The sequence below is a fragment of the Pomacea canaliculata genome, linkage group LG8 (assembly GCF_003073045.1).
Source record: "Pomacea canaliculata isolate SZHN2017 linkage group LG8, ASM307304v1, whole genome shotgun sequence".
Classification (NCBI taxonomy): Eukaryota; Metazoa; Mollusca; class Gastropoda; order Architaenioglossa; family Ampullariidae; genus Pomacea; species Pomacea canaliculata.
This window is the reverse complement of record NC_037597.1, coordinates 11,620,944-11,635,125: the sequence shown is the minus strand read 5'-3', so window position 1 is coordinate 11,635,125 and position 14,182 is coordinate 11,620,944. Positions and strand designations below refer to the sequence as shown.

The 14,182-nt window shown below is 45.2% G+C and overlaps 1 protein-coding gene and 1 long non-coding RNA gene across 2 annotated transcripts; one reads left to right on the top strand and one right to left on the bottom strand.

Annotated features, from left to right (window-relative positions):
- Nucleotides 1-104: 104 nt before the first annotated feature.
- Nucleotides 105-10,873, top strand: LOC112570828 (N-acetylated-alpha-linked acidic dipeptidase-like protein). Its single transcript, XM_025249469.1, has 6 exons — nucleotides 105-204; nucleotides 8,869-8,959; nucleotides 9,212-9,301; nucleotides 9,506-9,671; nucleotides 10,177-10,258; nucleotides 10,501-10,873. Coding segments are annotated over exons 2-6 (351 nt in total). The 5' UTR covers nucleotides 105-204; nucleotides 8,869-8,947; the 3' UTR covers nucleotides 10,502-10,873.
- On the bottom strand, nucleotides 1,921-8,391 carry LOC112570829. The gene is made up of 3 exons (XR_003100709.1): nucleotides 8,187-8,391; nucleotides 7,649-7,744; nucleotides 1,921-1,965 (listed from the first exon to the last, which is right to left on the bottom strand). It is a non-coding gene; the product is annotated as an uncharacterized LOC112570829 (long non-coding RNA).
- Nucleotides 10,874-14,182: the final 3,309 nt, after the last annotated feature.

Sequence of the window (14,182 nt, the reverse complement as noted above, 5' to 3'; positions counted from 1 at the left end):
AAACGTCAAAAATGGCGTCACTCTGTTGTTGAAGGCATGATATATTGACTTCACTCTATTGTTGTGAGTATATTATTTCGTGTCCATGCGTTGTTGTAGGTGCCCTAATCCTAGCGAAGAAGAAGTCAGTCAGAACAGACCTTCTGTGTACGACACGTGGGTTCACTCATTCCCATGGACCTCCGCTGGCCTTGACCTGCCTTTGTAAGTCAACCGTAGTCTCGTAGCTTTTAGGCACAATTGTATATTTGTTTATTATAACACATTGGTTTAGAAATACTGTTCTTTACTGCTATTATGACTGCCATATGTAGGTTTCTTTTCCTGTGGGTTAAATTAGGTCAGATTGACTTTAAGTTCAGTGTACCGGACTCAACACGTGCTCAGTGGGGTAGCGCAACACAGCAGACAGTGTGATTGTTGACTGAAGACATTTTCATCTCACATGCAGGGCCGCCGAGAGCCAGCCCGGGCCCCGGGACAGACGACCTCTCCGGGCCCCTTGTACTTGTAATCGTAAATTATTTTCCCAGTATATAATGTATGTTTACAATTCGAATCTCAATATCTACACTTCATTCAGTAACGAAATATAGACTGCAAACAGTAGGACAAGTGCACTAGGATCTACATCACTACTTGAACATAAAGTTGTTTACATGCGAGTGGTTAGTAAATGAGGACAAATGATGTTAAAGGATCAGACTTGTAGCACTCCGCTCCACAGACACCCCCCCCCCCTTTAGTAAGGACTGTTACGTCAGCAGCGATGTCAAAACCTCGACAGATTAGAACAACGGGCTAGATGTATGACATCGCCTTTGTGTTCTAAGTGCTGCGAGTTTGTACTAAGCTCACTGACGTGCAAGGAAATGTTCTCTATGTAATGATTTATACTTCTACATGTAAAGAGGAAGAACCGAAGAAGTAAATGCCTAAACAAGTCTTCATCGAGTGTCGTTAATAACCTCATTAAAAAAGTGTTTGCTGCGACGAACAGCAGAGCACATCAGTTATCATTTTTTTTAAACTTACATAACAAACACGCAGCACCTATCGAAAGTCCCTTCCTATATTATTCCTTTAGCAAAACCGCACGCGCGCGCGCACACATACACACACAATAACTACACACACGCATGCTGTTACACGTAAACAAATATCTGAACTGAACTGTCGCCTTCAGACTCTTTAAAGCAGAAATTTTGAATTCATCCAACTTTTTACGAAGCATAAACTCGGTCGACTTCAACCGCATCAGTCACTAGCCGTTAAAATACCTGCTGAGTTTTAGAAGACAAAGCAACTGTTTTAAAGACTAGTTAGCTAGTAAGTGTTAATACTTTTAATATTTAAGGAGATTAGAAGGTTTTGTAAAAATGACAGAAAAATAGAAATGTTTAGCATATTTTAGCTGAATCGTAATAGTTCCTAGAACAAAGTTATACAGTACTAATATTGTCATTTTACCTGCTGACTAAAACTTTATGAGCTTTTCTCACAAACTTCATTATTGTCAGTCAATTTGAGACGCTAGTCACTCTCATTGACACTGATGTTCCTGCCTTGTCAAATGCTATTTGCCAATAAACTCGATTACTATACTGTATGGTAGTGTGCGACATCGCAGTTAGTGGGGATGGAACGTAGCACGCACACAGGGAGGGTGGAGGCTGGCAATGTGGGGGTCGGGTGGTCGCTGGCCGGGTGACAGCCACGTGACAGAGGGAAGGTGTGAGGGGGTCGACTAGCGACAGGATGCAGGTGCGCGGATGTGGATGGATACGCCTAATCAACCATCCAAACAAAGTTATGCAGAGGGCAACCCAGAATCACGAGGTCAGAAGAGTTGGAGGACTTTACGGATACATGTATCACCATCTTCAGTGTACCCTGCGCAGCAAACATTCTTTCCTGCGATAGGCGAGCTCCGTGACCACTTTGTACGTTGACCTCAGCTCTGTTCTGTAAGCAGCAAATGTTGTTTAACTCGAGATACATGCATACGAAAAAATAGAAAGACGAGACAAAAATGGCGTATCATACGACTACTTCTAAGATGTTAATCTTTTCCTATTCCTTTGGCTAAGGAGCATACACATATTTTTAGTTACAGAAGTCTTACAAAACAAGTGCGAGCATGACAACTGTGAAATTATAGGTCACGAATCACATTCGCATACACAAAACGCATACACTCACATTCACACTTACCACCAGACCTTCCTATATGCACCAGGCCCTCACTCAGACCAGGCCCTCCCTTTTCGTATACTTGAAGGAAACGAGGTACCCTAAGCTTCTAATGCCCAAAGCGAAGAAAGTGATGAATCAACATTTTCTTCTCAAAGTTTTGCGCCAGGCCCTCCCTTTGCACCAGGTCCTCCTCTCTGCACCAGACCCTCCCATCGACCTGGACTTTTGTTAAAAAAAAGTTTGCACCAGGCCTCCCTTTGCACCAGACCCTCCTCTCTGCACCAGACCCTCCCATCGACCTTTTTGTTTTTAAAAAAAAAAGTTTGCACCAGGCCCTCCCTTTGCACCAGACCCTCTTCTTTTGCACAGACCCTCCCATCGAAGTGAACTTTTTTTTAGTCTTCTAATGCAAAGCGAAAGAAACTGATGAATCAAATTTTTTTGTTTTGCACCAGGCCCTCCCTGTGCTCCAGACCCTCTCTCTGCACCCCCTCCCATCGACCTGGAACTTTTGTTAAAAAAAAGTTTTGCACTAGGCCCTCCCCCGGGTTTGTTTGCTTTTTTTGTTTTGTTTTTTGTTGGTTAGAGTGTTGTGCAGTTCACATTAATTCACGCAACTGGCTGCGTTCTTCATCGACGTGCGAGTCGAGTGATCCCACCGCCTAAAGTTGTTTCATTTCTTTTCATCTGCTTTGCAACGATATTTGAAAGGTTTCAACAAAATGCGAAATGAATGAAAAAAATTGTAAAAATAGGAACAGCCACGAGAGAATGTGCCTCTCTTTACACTTTCGCCGATGCCACCCCCGAGGCGAGAGTCCGGGGCGTTACTGAGAGCCTGACTCGGCAAAAGCTTTCCCTCCGGTTTGATAGACTTTTTCAGACTCTCGACGCGGAGGCCAGCTACCCCTCACTAAACCGTTCACGTCGTAGTAGTGACAGGCGGTGTGTAGAAAGGGCACCGACGTAATTACTGGGAATTCCTCGTTGATAAGAAGAATTTCAAGCCCCCAGTCCCTATCACGAAGGACGTTCAAGGGGTTCGCACTGTTTTCAAAGCATGGTCACATCCACCTTGATTCCTTCTAAAGGCAGCCACACCTGTTATTGCTCAATCTCTTGTGGCTAAACGCCACTTCTCCCTCTAAGAAGTTAGCACCGATGCGTGAAGAATCGGTGAACTATTTAACAGGCTAGAGACTCGCCCGTGACAGAAATTAATCAGACCAAATCGCTCCGTACCACCTAAGAAACGGCCATGCGCCATCACCCACCGAATCAAGAAAAAGACATATCAATCTGTCAATGGTGTTTTGATTACAGTGCTCGGACTGGTGTGTGTGTTTACCGTGTTGACATCAATTAAGCCGCAAGGCTCCCATCTGGTGGTGACCTTCCGTCAATTCCTTTAAGTTTCAGCTTTGCAACCATACTTCCCCTGGAAGCCGAAAACTTTGGTTTCAGAGTCGATGAAGCAACACCTGCACAACGCTAGTTGGCATCGTTTATGGTCAGAACAATGACAGTATTTAATCGTCTTCAAACCTCTGACTATCGTTCTTGCCTAATGAAAATATGCTTGGCAAAATGCTTTCGCAGTTGTTGGTCTTTGCGAAGACGACCCTGCGAAGAGCCGCGCACGCTCAGGCTTCGCGCAGTGACCGTCGGCGCGAACGGACCGCACGACGATGCCTGAGATGCAACTACGAGCTTTTTAAGCGCAACGACTTTAATATACGCTATTGGAGCTGGGAATTACCACAATGTGCTGCTGGCACCAGACTTGCCCTCCAATAGATCCTCGTTAAGGGTTTAAAGTGTACTCATTCCAATTGCGGAGCCTCAAAAGAGTTCCGTATTGCTATTTTTCGTCACTACCTCCCCGAAGCTGGGAGTGGGTAAGTTGCGCGCCCTGCTTGCCTTCCTTGGATGTGGTAGCCGTTTCTCATGCTCCCTCTCCGGAATCACACCCTGATTCCCCGTTGTCAACATGGTAGGGCTATCACGTACCATCGACAGTTGATAAGGCAGACATTTGAAAGATGCCTCGCCGACTCGAGGCCATGCGATCGGCACAAAGTTATCCAGAGTCATCAAAAGGGACGGGGCCGAGACCCCGACTGATTTTGAACTAATAAAAGCGCTCTTTCCCGGCTTTGGACGGGTCGGAGTTGGTTTGCATGTATTACTCTAGAATTGCCACAGTTATCCAAGTAAATGATCATCTAAGGAACCTCGACTGATTTCATGAGCCATTCGCGTTTCACCGTACGAGGCATGGCTTAATCTTTGAGAACAAGCATATGACTACTGGTAGGATCAACCAGAATGCTGGGTGTACACGTAACCGACTCCCACGAAGCAAGTCGCCGCTGGAGCGCGGGTCCTGCGTTCGCGGGTGCTTTTTCGCTCTTGCAACCGAATCAATCGGTTCAAATTTTCAACGTGCGGAGCGTTCACCCGATCGACACGGGCGCGCTCTTTCACTCGAGACACAGTCAAGCGTTATTCGATACGCCGACGCGGCTGGCCGAAAGGAGCACGACGACGAACCCTCTCTCTGCTCAACCAGCCCACGCCTGAGCTGTGGGAAAACGCGACAGCGAAAGCCGCGCGAATCGCCAGCGAGCCAACCCGTACCACACCTTCTTCGGTCCGCTTCGAAACCGGCTCGCAGCAGGACGGGACGCAGACAACGATCACTTTCGACCGAGGGCGTCGCACGCCGAGCGAGCGCTCATTTGCCGATGCAAAATGCAAAACTGGGTGAGCACTACATGGCTAATAGTAACCTTTCTCTATTGCCATGTTCACTTTCTCGCGCCCTTTCGGCACACCTGCTCCCCATATATATAGCGCCGATTTTGCCCTTCCCTGCCTTGTGCCACGCCTCCCCTTGCACCAGGCCCTCCGCACCAGACCCTCCGCACCAGACCCTCCTGTTCGGTAAACTTGAAGGAAATGAGGTTCCCCTAAGCTTCCAGTACCAAAATGAAGTTACTAATGACTAGAAGTGTGTTTTCAATGTGTTGCACCAGACCATCCGCTTTGCACCAGACCCTCCGCTCGAACGTACATTTTCCAAGTTTTGCACCAGACCCTCCTCACCAGACCCTCCTCTCCAACGAACATTTTACAAGTTTGGCACCAGGCCCTCCGCACCAGACCCTCCGCGAGACACAGTAAAGCGTTATTCGATACGCCGAAGCGGCTGGCCGAAAGGAGCCACGACGAACCCCTCTCTGCTCAACCAGCGCGCGCCTGAGCCGTGAGAAACGGGGCAGCGAAAGCCGCGAATCACCACCAAGCCAACCCGTACCAGACCTTCTTCGGTCCGCTTCGAAACCGGCTCGCAGCAGGACGGAACGCAGACAACGATCGCTTTCGACCGAGGGCTTCGCACGCCGAGCGAGCGCTCATTTGCAGATGAAAAATACAAAACTGGGTGAGCATTTCATATATAGAAACCTTTATAGCCACGGTCCCTTTCGCGCACCTTTCAGGACGCCTGCTTCCCATGTATATAGCGCCGACCTTAACCATACCTGCCTTGTGCCACGCCTCCCATTGCACCAGGCCCTCCGGGCACCAAACCCTCCCTAGGCACCAGGCCCTCCGGTACCTGACCCTCCTTAGGCATCAAACCCTCCAGGCACCTGACACTCCCTAGGCACCAGACCCTCCGGGCACCAGACCCTTCCTAGGCACCAGATCCTCCGGGCACCTGACCCTCCCTAGGCACCAGGCCCTCCGGGCACCTGACCCTCCCTAGGCACCAGACCCTCCGGGCACCTGACCCTCCCATAGCACCAGGCCCTCCATTTTAGTATACTTGAAGGAATCGAGGTACCGCTAAAATTCTAATACCAAAGCGAAGTTAATGACGAGTAAAGTTTTTTCAAAGTCTTTGACCAGACCCTCCTATCTGCACCAGACCCTCCCATCGAACTGGAATATTTTCAAAAGTTTTGCACCAGGCCCTCCCCCTGGGTTTTTTTTTAAGAAAAAAAAAAGAAAAAAGCGAAGTAGTAAAAGAGAGAAAAGTGGTGTGCTGCTTTACCGGTGCACCCGGTAGCTGCATCACCACCTTCCCCCCTTTGTACTGAGGAGGGGGACTCGAGCCCATCGTCCGAGATGCGTCCGTCTGCGAGTGCGGACAAATCTCCTGGTCCAAGGCTGAGTCTCAATAGATGGCAGTGAGGTGGCTGCTCTACTAAGTACGACACCCCGACCGAGAACTAGGTCGTCTACGAATGATTTGGCATCTCCACGTCGCATGGGGTGAAAATCGTCCTGGTCCCCGCCGCGCACTGCTCGGCGCGAGCGGCTGATGACCCCTTCCTGTGGCTTCACCACCGCCGCGGCTGTGACACCGCGGCGTGTATCGCAGCGGCACTGAAAGTATCGTTACATATTCGGGCGGGATTCTGACTTAGAGGCGTTCAGTCATAATCCCTCAGATTGGTAGCCTCGCACCATTGACTTATCAGCCAAGCACATTAAACCTTTCGGGACGCCTGCTCCCCATGTATATAGCGCCAACCCTAACCATCCCTGCCTTGTGCCACGCCCCCCTCCAAATATTCTAACCGGGCGCGAGCCGTTTCAGGCCCTCCCTAGGCACCAGACCCTCCCGAATCCCTTCAGCCCGTTGCCGGTGTACAGCGCTGCCGAGAGACCGTTGTGAGTCTTTTCCGATTTTTTGCCCATCGTTTGAGAAAAGACACTAGGCCTACAGCAAGCGATGCTCGTTAACAACGATTCCATTTGAATTCCCTGGGGAAATTATTATCCATTTTATTTCTATTGATTTTTTGGTCAAAAACAAGACTTGCATGACCATGAGAAATTAGAGAGAGGATTAAAATATGTTACTTTTGTTTCAATTTTTTTTCTACACTTGTATTGCTTTATTTTGCTTCAGTGCTGAAAGAAAGTGCACATCAAGATAGTGAACATGGTGGCTTAGAAGATTTATTTTCCAATGATCAGCGAAACCAAACCCATTTGACTGGACTAAACAGAGATGGAAAAAAATGCAAGACTGGGATAGCAGACTTCTCGATTCATTTCAAAACTGACACCATTGCTCTATTGATGACAGACAGGTGTATGTTGAAGATGACGTGTTTAATTAAGATGAGGCTGAACCTTACACAGTACTTGTCTCATACATTTCATACATCGCAAGTCTGTTACATGCCACACACCATAATTCTTACACAGGAACGCGTTATGGTACAGGTCCCACACGTCACATGTCACACGCGTTATGGTACAGGTCCCACACGTCACATGTCACACGCGTTATGGTACAGGTCCCACACGTCACATGTCACACGCGTTATGTTACAGGTCCCACACGTCACATGTCACATGCGTTATGTTACAGCTCCCACACGTCACCCAGGCCACACGTCATCATACTCACACGTGTTGTTCTTTTGCTCACCTGCATCTCCTACATCGCGGAGGAAAATGCCAACACCAAGTGTTAGTGCAGACTTCGTGCGCGTGCTGAATCAGAACAGTTTTGTACATCAGGTACCTGGTGAGAGTTTAGAAAAACAGTTACACACAAATACTTAGACACAACTCACGTGCCTGTGTGCGCCAGGTATTCGGTGGGAGTTTAAAGAAGCCGTTACACAGAAACAACAGACTGGGACATCTAATCTAAAAAATGTTGTTTCCCACGAAGGCACATTTCACAAAATACCATTTGCTTTAATATATTACAGTTTGACTATCATGCACTCGACTAAACCTTTAGGCTAGGGCAACGGCCGTGAGATATGTATGTGTAAACCTTGACATAAACTGTGTATTAAAATATCAAGAAAAATATTTCAGAAGCGAGTAGAATGAAAGGAGGCAAGAAATCTGATTTTTTTTTTTTAAATATCAAATTTATCACGAAATTTGACAAGAGCTTTCATTAGGCCACGTGCGTTTGAAATTCTGACAATAAAACACATCTGGATACTTACGACTCCTGTACAGTGCACTCAGTACCAGTCACATTGCCTGAGGTCACACCTTGCACCACGTGGAAAATAAGAAAACAGACCAGAAATCCCAATGGAGCAGGACACTTCAGCTTCGTGTTCACTTTCTGACCCTGCAATAATACTGTACTTTATTTCGTCTTCCTGTAAACAGTAATATTCCTGGGATGATAGATTATCCCTATATTATCTACCTTGATGGGTGTTAGTTCCTTTGTGCACTATTTACAGTAGCTGCATGAAGAAAAGAGACTGCTCATGTAAATGACACTGAAGACGATGTTTACACTAGATTTTACTTCCAAGAAGTACAGTATTCCATTGGAGAGCCAACTGTCAGCCTGTTATTTTAGACTGTAAGCAGGGCCGCCGAGAGCCACCCGGGCCCCGGGACAGACCTCTCCGGGCCCCTTGTACTTGTAATCGTAAATTATTTTCCCAGTATATAATGTATGTTTACAATTCGAATCTCAATATCTACACTCAAACTCAACTTCTGCATGTGTAATGCTTGGGTGTTCTGTCCTTAGACCTTTCTTTAAAAGAAAAAGAAAAGGAGAAGAAGAAAAAAAAATCCACTGACCAAGGCCGGGCCCCCTTGACAGCCGCGGGCCCGGGTACACCAGACCCCCCTGTCCCCCCCTTTCGTCAGGCCTGCTCACAGGGTCAGGAACTTTGGCTCCGGAAGTGATTACTCGACCCTCCTGCAGTTCGTTGGCATCACGTCGGTGGACATCAGCTACATGTATGACCCGGTGAGTGAGCCACAACAGGCTGCCCTCTACCTCGTGACCCCTGACCTTTAGTGACTAATGCGTTACGTCATAAGCATGTTGATAAGACCTACAAATTTCAATAAGCTGTCTCGGCTACTTGAGATAAGCAGTTGAAGGTCTTATATATATATATAGTCAATTCTTTTCAAATCTAAATTAAGAATTCTCACCAACAAACATTGTCATGCAAATGCTGCTGTCTTCAAAAAATAACTGTCATTCTGTTTGCAGAATAAGTATCCGATCGCTTTCTATCCTCTGTACCACACAGAGTACGAGACATTCGATGCAGTGAAGAGGCTGATAGACCCGGACTTCAGGGTGTGTACTTCACTTTGGTCTTACGAGAGTCTGACACACTTTAAAGAAGTTTTCCGATCGTTTTTCATGACATTTTTAGAATATAGTGTAAATAAAGCTACCTGTCATCAAGAAGAAAGCTTCACGCCACCAAATAATATAGCTCTGTGTTGTGCTTTGCGATTATATGTCTATACGTGTGTGCGTGTGTGTGTGTGTTTTCAGTATCACCGGTCCGTGGGTCAGGTGGCAGTTGAAATTGTTCGTTTACTGGCCGACTCTCTCATCATTCCCTTCAACATCTCGGACTACGCCTGGGGGCTAGAAATGAACAGACAGAAGCTGGACAAAGGGTTTGGGTCACGACTGCAACAAATTGTCTCTAACTACCGTACGTTAAATAATTGTCTTTATTTACATCTACTGTAGTCGCTATCTTGCCTCAACCTCTCCCTAAGGTGTTAGCATCTGTTCCAAGATCACCGTAACCAGGCAGAGATACAGTAATTCCTTACAAAATCATTCCCTATACTGACTATTCCTGATCATGTGTTAGCATGTGAGTTCTCTGTCTTGCTCTGGCTGCAGATACACGATGCCTGTTCGCTGAACAATTCGTCACCGCAACTCATTCACCAGCCATTCACTTGATCCACTGTAGTGGTCGTGATGTTGTATAGGTCTTAGGTGACCTGAGGAAGATCACCAACTGTACGCACTGTTGCTGTGTATGTATATAGAACTGACTGTAGTCATATACATGTATCTATTTGTATATTATTAGGGTATCAGCACTCCCCGTAATTACCGTTGTATATTGCCGTTGTGAGTTGTGTTGTTACTGTGCATTTACATTAATAGGAGCAATAACTGTCGCGTGTCATTCTCTGTTTCAGCGGACTTGCAGAAAGTCATAGAAGGTTTTAAGAAGGATGTACAGACGTTTGAAAGAACCGTATCGCAAATAGACAGAAAGTAGTAAGTATCATTAACAAAAAGACAAATAATTCCAATTAAAACTGTTATAAATTAAAAAGGAATCAGTTTTTTGAAAGTCAAGTAAACTGAGCATTTAATTGACAGCAGAATTTTTCAGAGTCTTTAATTTGTAGGTGGACACAAACACATTTTAAATTACAGAAATATATCTTTTAAGAATATTTAGCGAGGAAATTTAGTAACAGGGGCAGTTAGACACAAAGATGGTTTACACTTTTCAGACATTTGATATTCGCCGAAAGCATCAACGACGCATACGCCGGAAACAGTTTCCCAGGGCTGGTGGACCTCCTGTTTGACATCGACAAACTGCAGGCAGACAGACTGGCAGAGCGCTGGAAGGAGATACAACATCATTTCTCCGTTCTTCTCAACGCTATACAGGCCGCGGGCTACACACTACGGGACGTCACCGAATTCTTGGAGGAAACCTACTGATCACCATTTTGGAGCTTCTTGGCACGGTGCAGACCACGTGACACAATGCAGCATATTTGCCGCCCACACCACCAGCACTACTACCAGACTACACTATGTAGTCCGACGTTTGCTTATATGATTGTGAAATGTTAAATAATGCAAAATAAAAGCAATCAGCAGTTTAGAAATGCAGTTTGTTTTCACTCACTTCTCGCACAACTTTCCTCTATCAACTGTAGTCATCATTGACTAGCGTGGCGTACGTGACGGAAAACTGTCAAAGTCAAAGCTGAAAGTCGTTGTCACCTTCTGCGATGTGATAACTCTGTGTCAAGTATTGGTACCAGGAAAAAACAACAGCAGCCTTAAATTGCTTAAAAACTTCAAAATATCTGGTTTAGACTTGAATAAAATGTTTTATCAAGTCCTGTATCGGAGACGAAAATAGCATTAATAAGCTGCCACTGTGGAAAATCAGGACAAATTCATGTGTAAATACAGTCAGCCCACGACATTTAAACGTCTGAAACCGGTTTTTGCCATCTGCATCCTTATCTTGATATTGTGCTCCTCCTGGCACGTGACTGTAGCGACGGAGATGATTCTCTCGTTTTGACGCGATTTTATCTGTGAAATGTTGTTCCACAAATTAATTTTCCCCTTGACTGGATAGCTTTCAAAATAAATAAATAAATAAAATAAAATAAAAGATCAACACATACAAAATAACTTAAAATGAGCGGCAGCGTCCTGTCCGCGACATCATTTGCTCTGACCATGTCAAGGTATCCGCTGGCGGGATTGGACATAACTCTATGAGCTGTTTACATAGCAACATACATGTAGACATACAAACACATGACAAACAGACACGTATGCTTCTCGTCCTCTGCCCGGGGCCGACGATGAGATGTTTCGCACGACATCTTGACACACATGCGCAGATCATCTTCTAGGTCAGTGATGTCCAGCCTTTTTCGGCCTGTGGGCCATACACATTTCCGACATGCGTGTCGCGGGCCGCTTCACCGCAAAAATGCAAAAAAAACAAAAAAGAAAAAAATAGAGCAGATACCATTTTTATTAGAAACAAGTTGTACTTACCAGTAATTATGTAGTAATTATTGGGATATTTGAAGTTGTTTACCCGAAACCAACTTCTGAATGTCCGGCTGCATCGTAGAGACATCAAGTCGGAGCACTGAATCGAAATGTTCGTCCATCGAAAAAAAGATTGAGAGACGCACCTACGTAGGGATAAATACTTCTTCTTCCCCTTTTTTTTCGTTTTTTTTTTTAGGTTTTTTTTATTACTAACATGCCGATTTCATGTACTGTGGGCAGAAGTTTCGCGGGCCGAAGGCACCGCGTCGCGGGCCGGATATGGCCCGCGGGCCGTACGTTGGGCATCCCTGTTCTAGGTTATTCTGTTATCACAGTATAGTACTTTCAAAAATGAACAACGACTAGTTTGACATCAGCTGTTACATCCCAGAGATACGTGAGCTGTTCCTCCATATATATAACGCGATGGTGTTACGACCCACCTTGTAGTATTTAGTATCTTTGTTTTAATTTCCCAAGTTTAAAAAACTGTTAATTTACCGGAGTAGCAGGCTGGTCGGGTTCGAGAAATGGGATATAATCAGGAAGAACATTGAACAAAGAGACTAAAGACCAATATTTCACAGAGACGTTGCTATGATAAAGGGAGAGCCATGATTTGAATCCCTTGTATGTGCCGACTAACACAACTATCCACCTTGATGTACACAATGTACAGAATTTCTGACTTGATACATCAGTTCACTAGAACCTGACTCATGCTTGAGGTATATACTCAGGTGGCTAGATACAAGCAAAGGTATGCAAGAACAGGTATGGAGGATAAAAAGCTCACTTTCTCTGTCTCACACACACACACATGTCAGAAGCAAACACAGCATCAGGCAGACGATATTTACAGTATCGAAAGCCAAAAAATGCGCAAAGTGCATCAGTTCGTGAAGCCTCGAGACTCTAGTGGGCCTTGAACTGCCGCCCTCGAGATGACACTTGTGCTGTTCATGTTTACTCGGCAAGTTTAGGGTACAGTGTGTCAACACACACAGACTGTATGATGAGCCAATCACAATGAGTCTGTGCTCATGACACCTTCGTGCACACTGCATTGCTAGTCACAGCAACCTTCCCCGACACCCGGCACCCGGTAGCCCTCATGTCAGGAAGCATTTTACACACGAGTGTAAGTATACACTGCATCTTGTTAGCCTGTAAGTCAAGGTATTTATATGGTACTATTATAAATATATTACAAACTTTTAAATTTCATTTTCGTCATCATCATCATCATCATTAAAATTGGCACAGAAAATGATTTTTCCGGCTGTCTCTCAACGAATGACGAAAGCTTTATTGCTTTTTGTAATTACGAACATTTACAGTTTAAAAAGAAACACTTAAAAACTGTTTGAATAATGTGTGCCAAATACACATTTAATATTGACACCCACTATACTGAAGAAGCAAAAATAATATTTGAAGATTATTTGATAATAACATATATTTGTGACATTTAGGGAGAATGTTTTAATAGTATTGTTTAGAAAGCGATTGGAGGAGACGTGCGGTGTGTTACGTGCGTTACTTTGATGATTTGTGCGTGAGTTAACTTTCACCTGTCATGTCCTCGGTCCGGTGGAGCAGCGGTTAGCGCCTGTCACCATACAGTGAAGGTTGGCTGCCCAGAGTTCATTTCTCGTCTCGGGCACGCTGTTCTTTCTCTGCACGTGACATCTGTTTACAGGGCTGGCTGCTTGCCGTAATATAGCCTTAGTTGCTGGCACGGCGTAAAACACCATTCCCCCCACCCCCCTTTCATGCCCTCGCGCATGTTTCTGTCGTCTGTTACGAATGGTGCAACAGTTGCCGCTGTAGTTGGTGTTGATATTAAACTACGAAGGCTACAAACTACAGTTATAGGAGGTATTCAAAGTTACCTAACACTCAAAACACCCAGGACTGCCATGAAATGTGTCAAGTTGGTTATTTCAGATCTTTCACTCAAGGGCCCCTTGACAGAGTGCTTTGTGCTCCAACGTTTGTGTGAGGAGTAGTACTTTCGACACCTGTCTCTCCGTTTATTTAATATTGCAAAAATGCTTTTTCTATGTAAAGTCTGATCGATGGCCATTTCCATTTAATCTCTACCATTATTAATTGATATCGTGATGTAGGTATTTCAGACACCCGGAATCAAACAATTTTAACAATACTTTGTATGGTGTAGAAGGATTGTTTCCTTTACACGTTTTAACAAAGCATCGCATCTCTCTCTATCTATAAATATCTTTCTTATCATGTAACACATTGATGTCACGATGGAAATACAAAGGCTTCAATAACTGATTGAGGTGCACAAGACCCAGGCGCTTATGTTGTCGTCAGTGGTCCGTGGGTCCGAATCTGCGATGCCAGTCTCTC

What these genes read in the sequence shown, in the direction of transcription:
- LOC112570828 (XM_025249469.1), top strand. An exon ending in TGATAGACCCGGACTTCAGG is followed by an intron (nt 9,302 to 9,505) that starts GTGTGTACTTCA and finishes GTGTGTTTTCAG; the next exon opens with TATCACCGGTCCGTGGGTCA. An exon ending in ACAAATTGTCTCTAACTACC is followed by an intron (nt 9,672 to 10,176) that starts GTACGTTAAATA and finishes TCTCTGTTTCAG; the next exon opens with CGGACTTGCAGAAAGTCATA.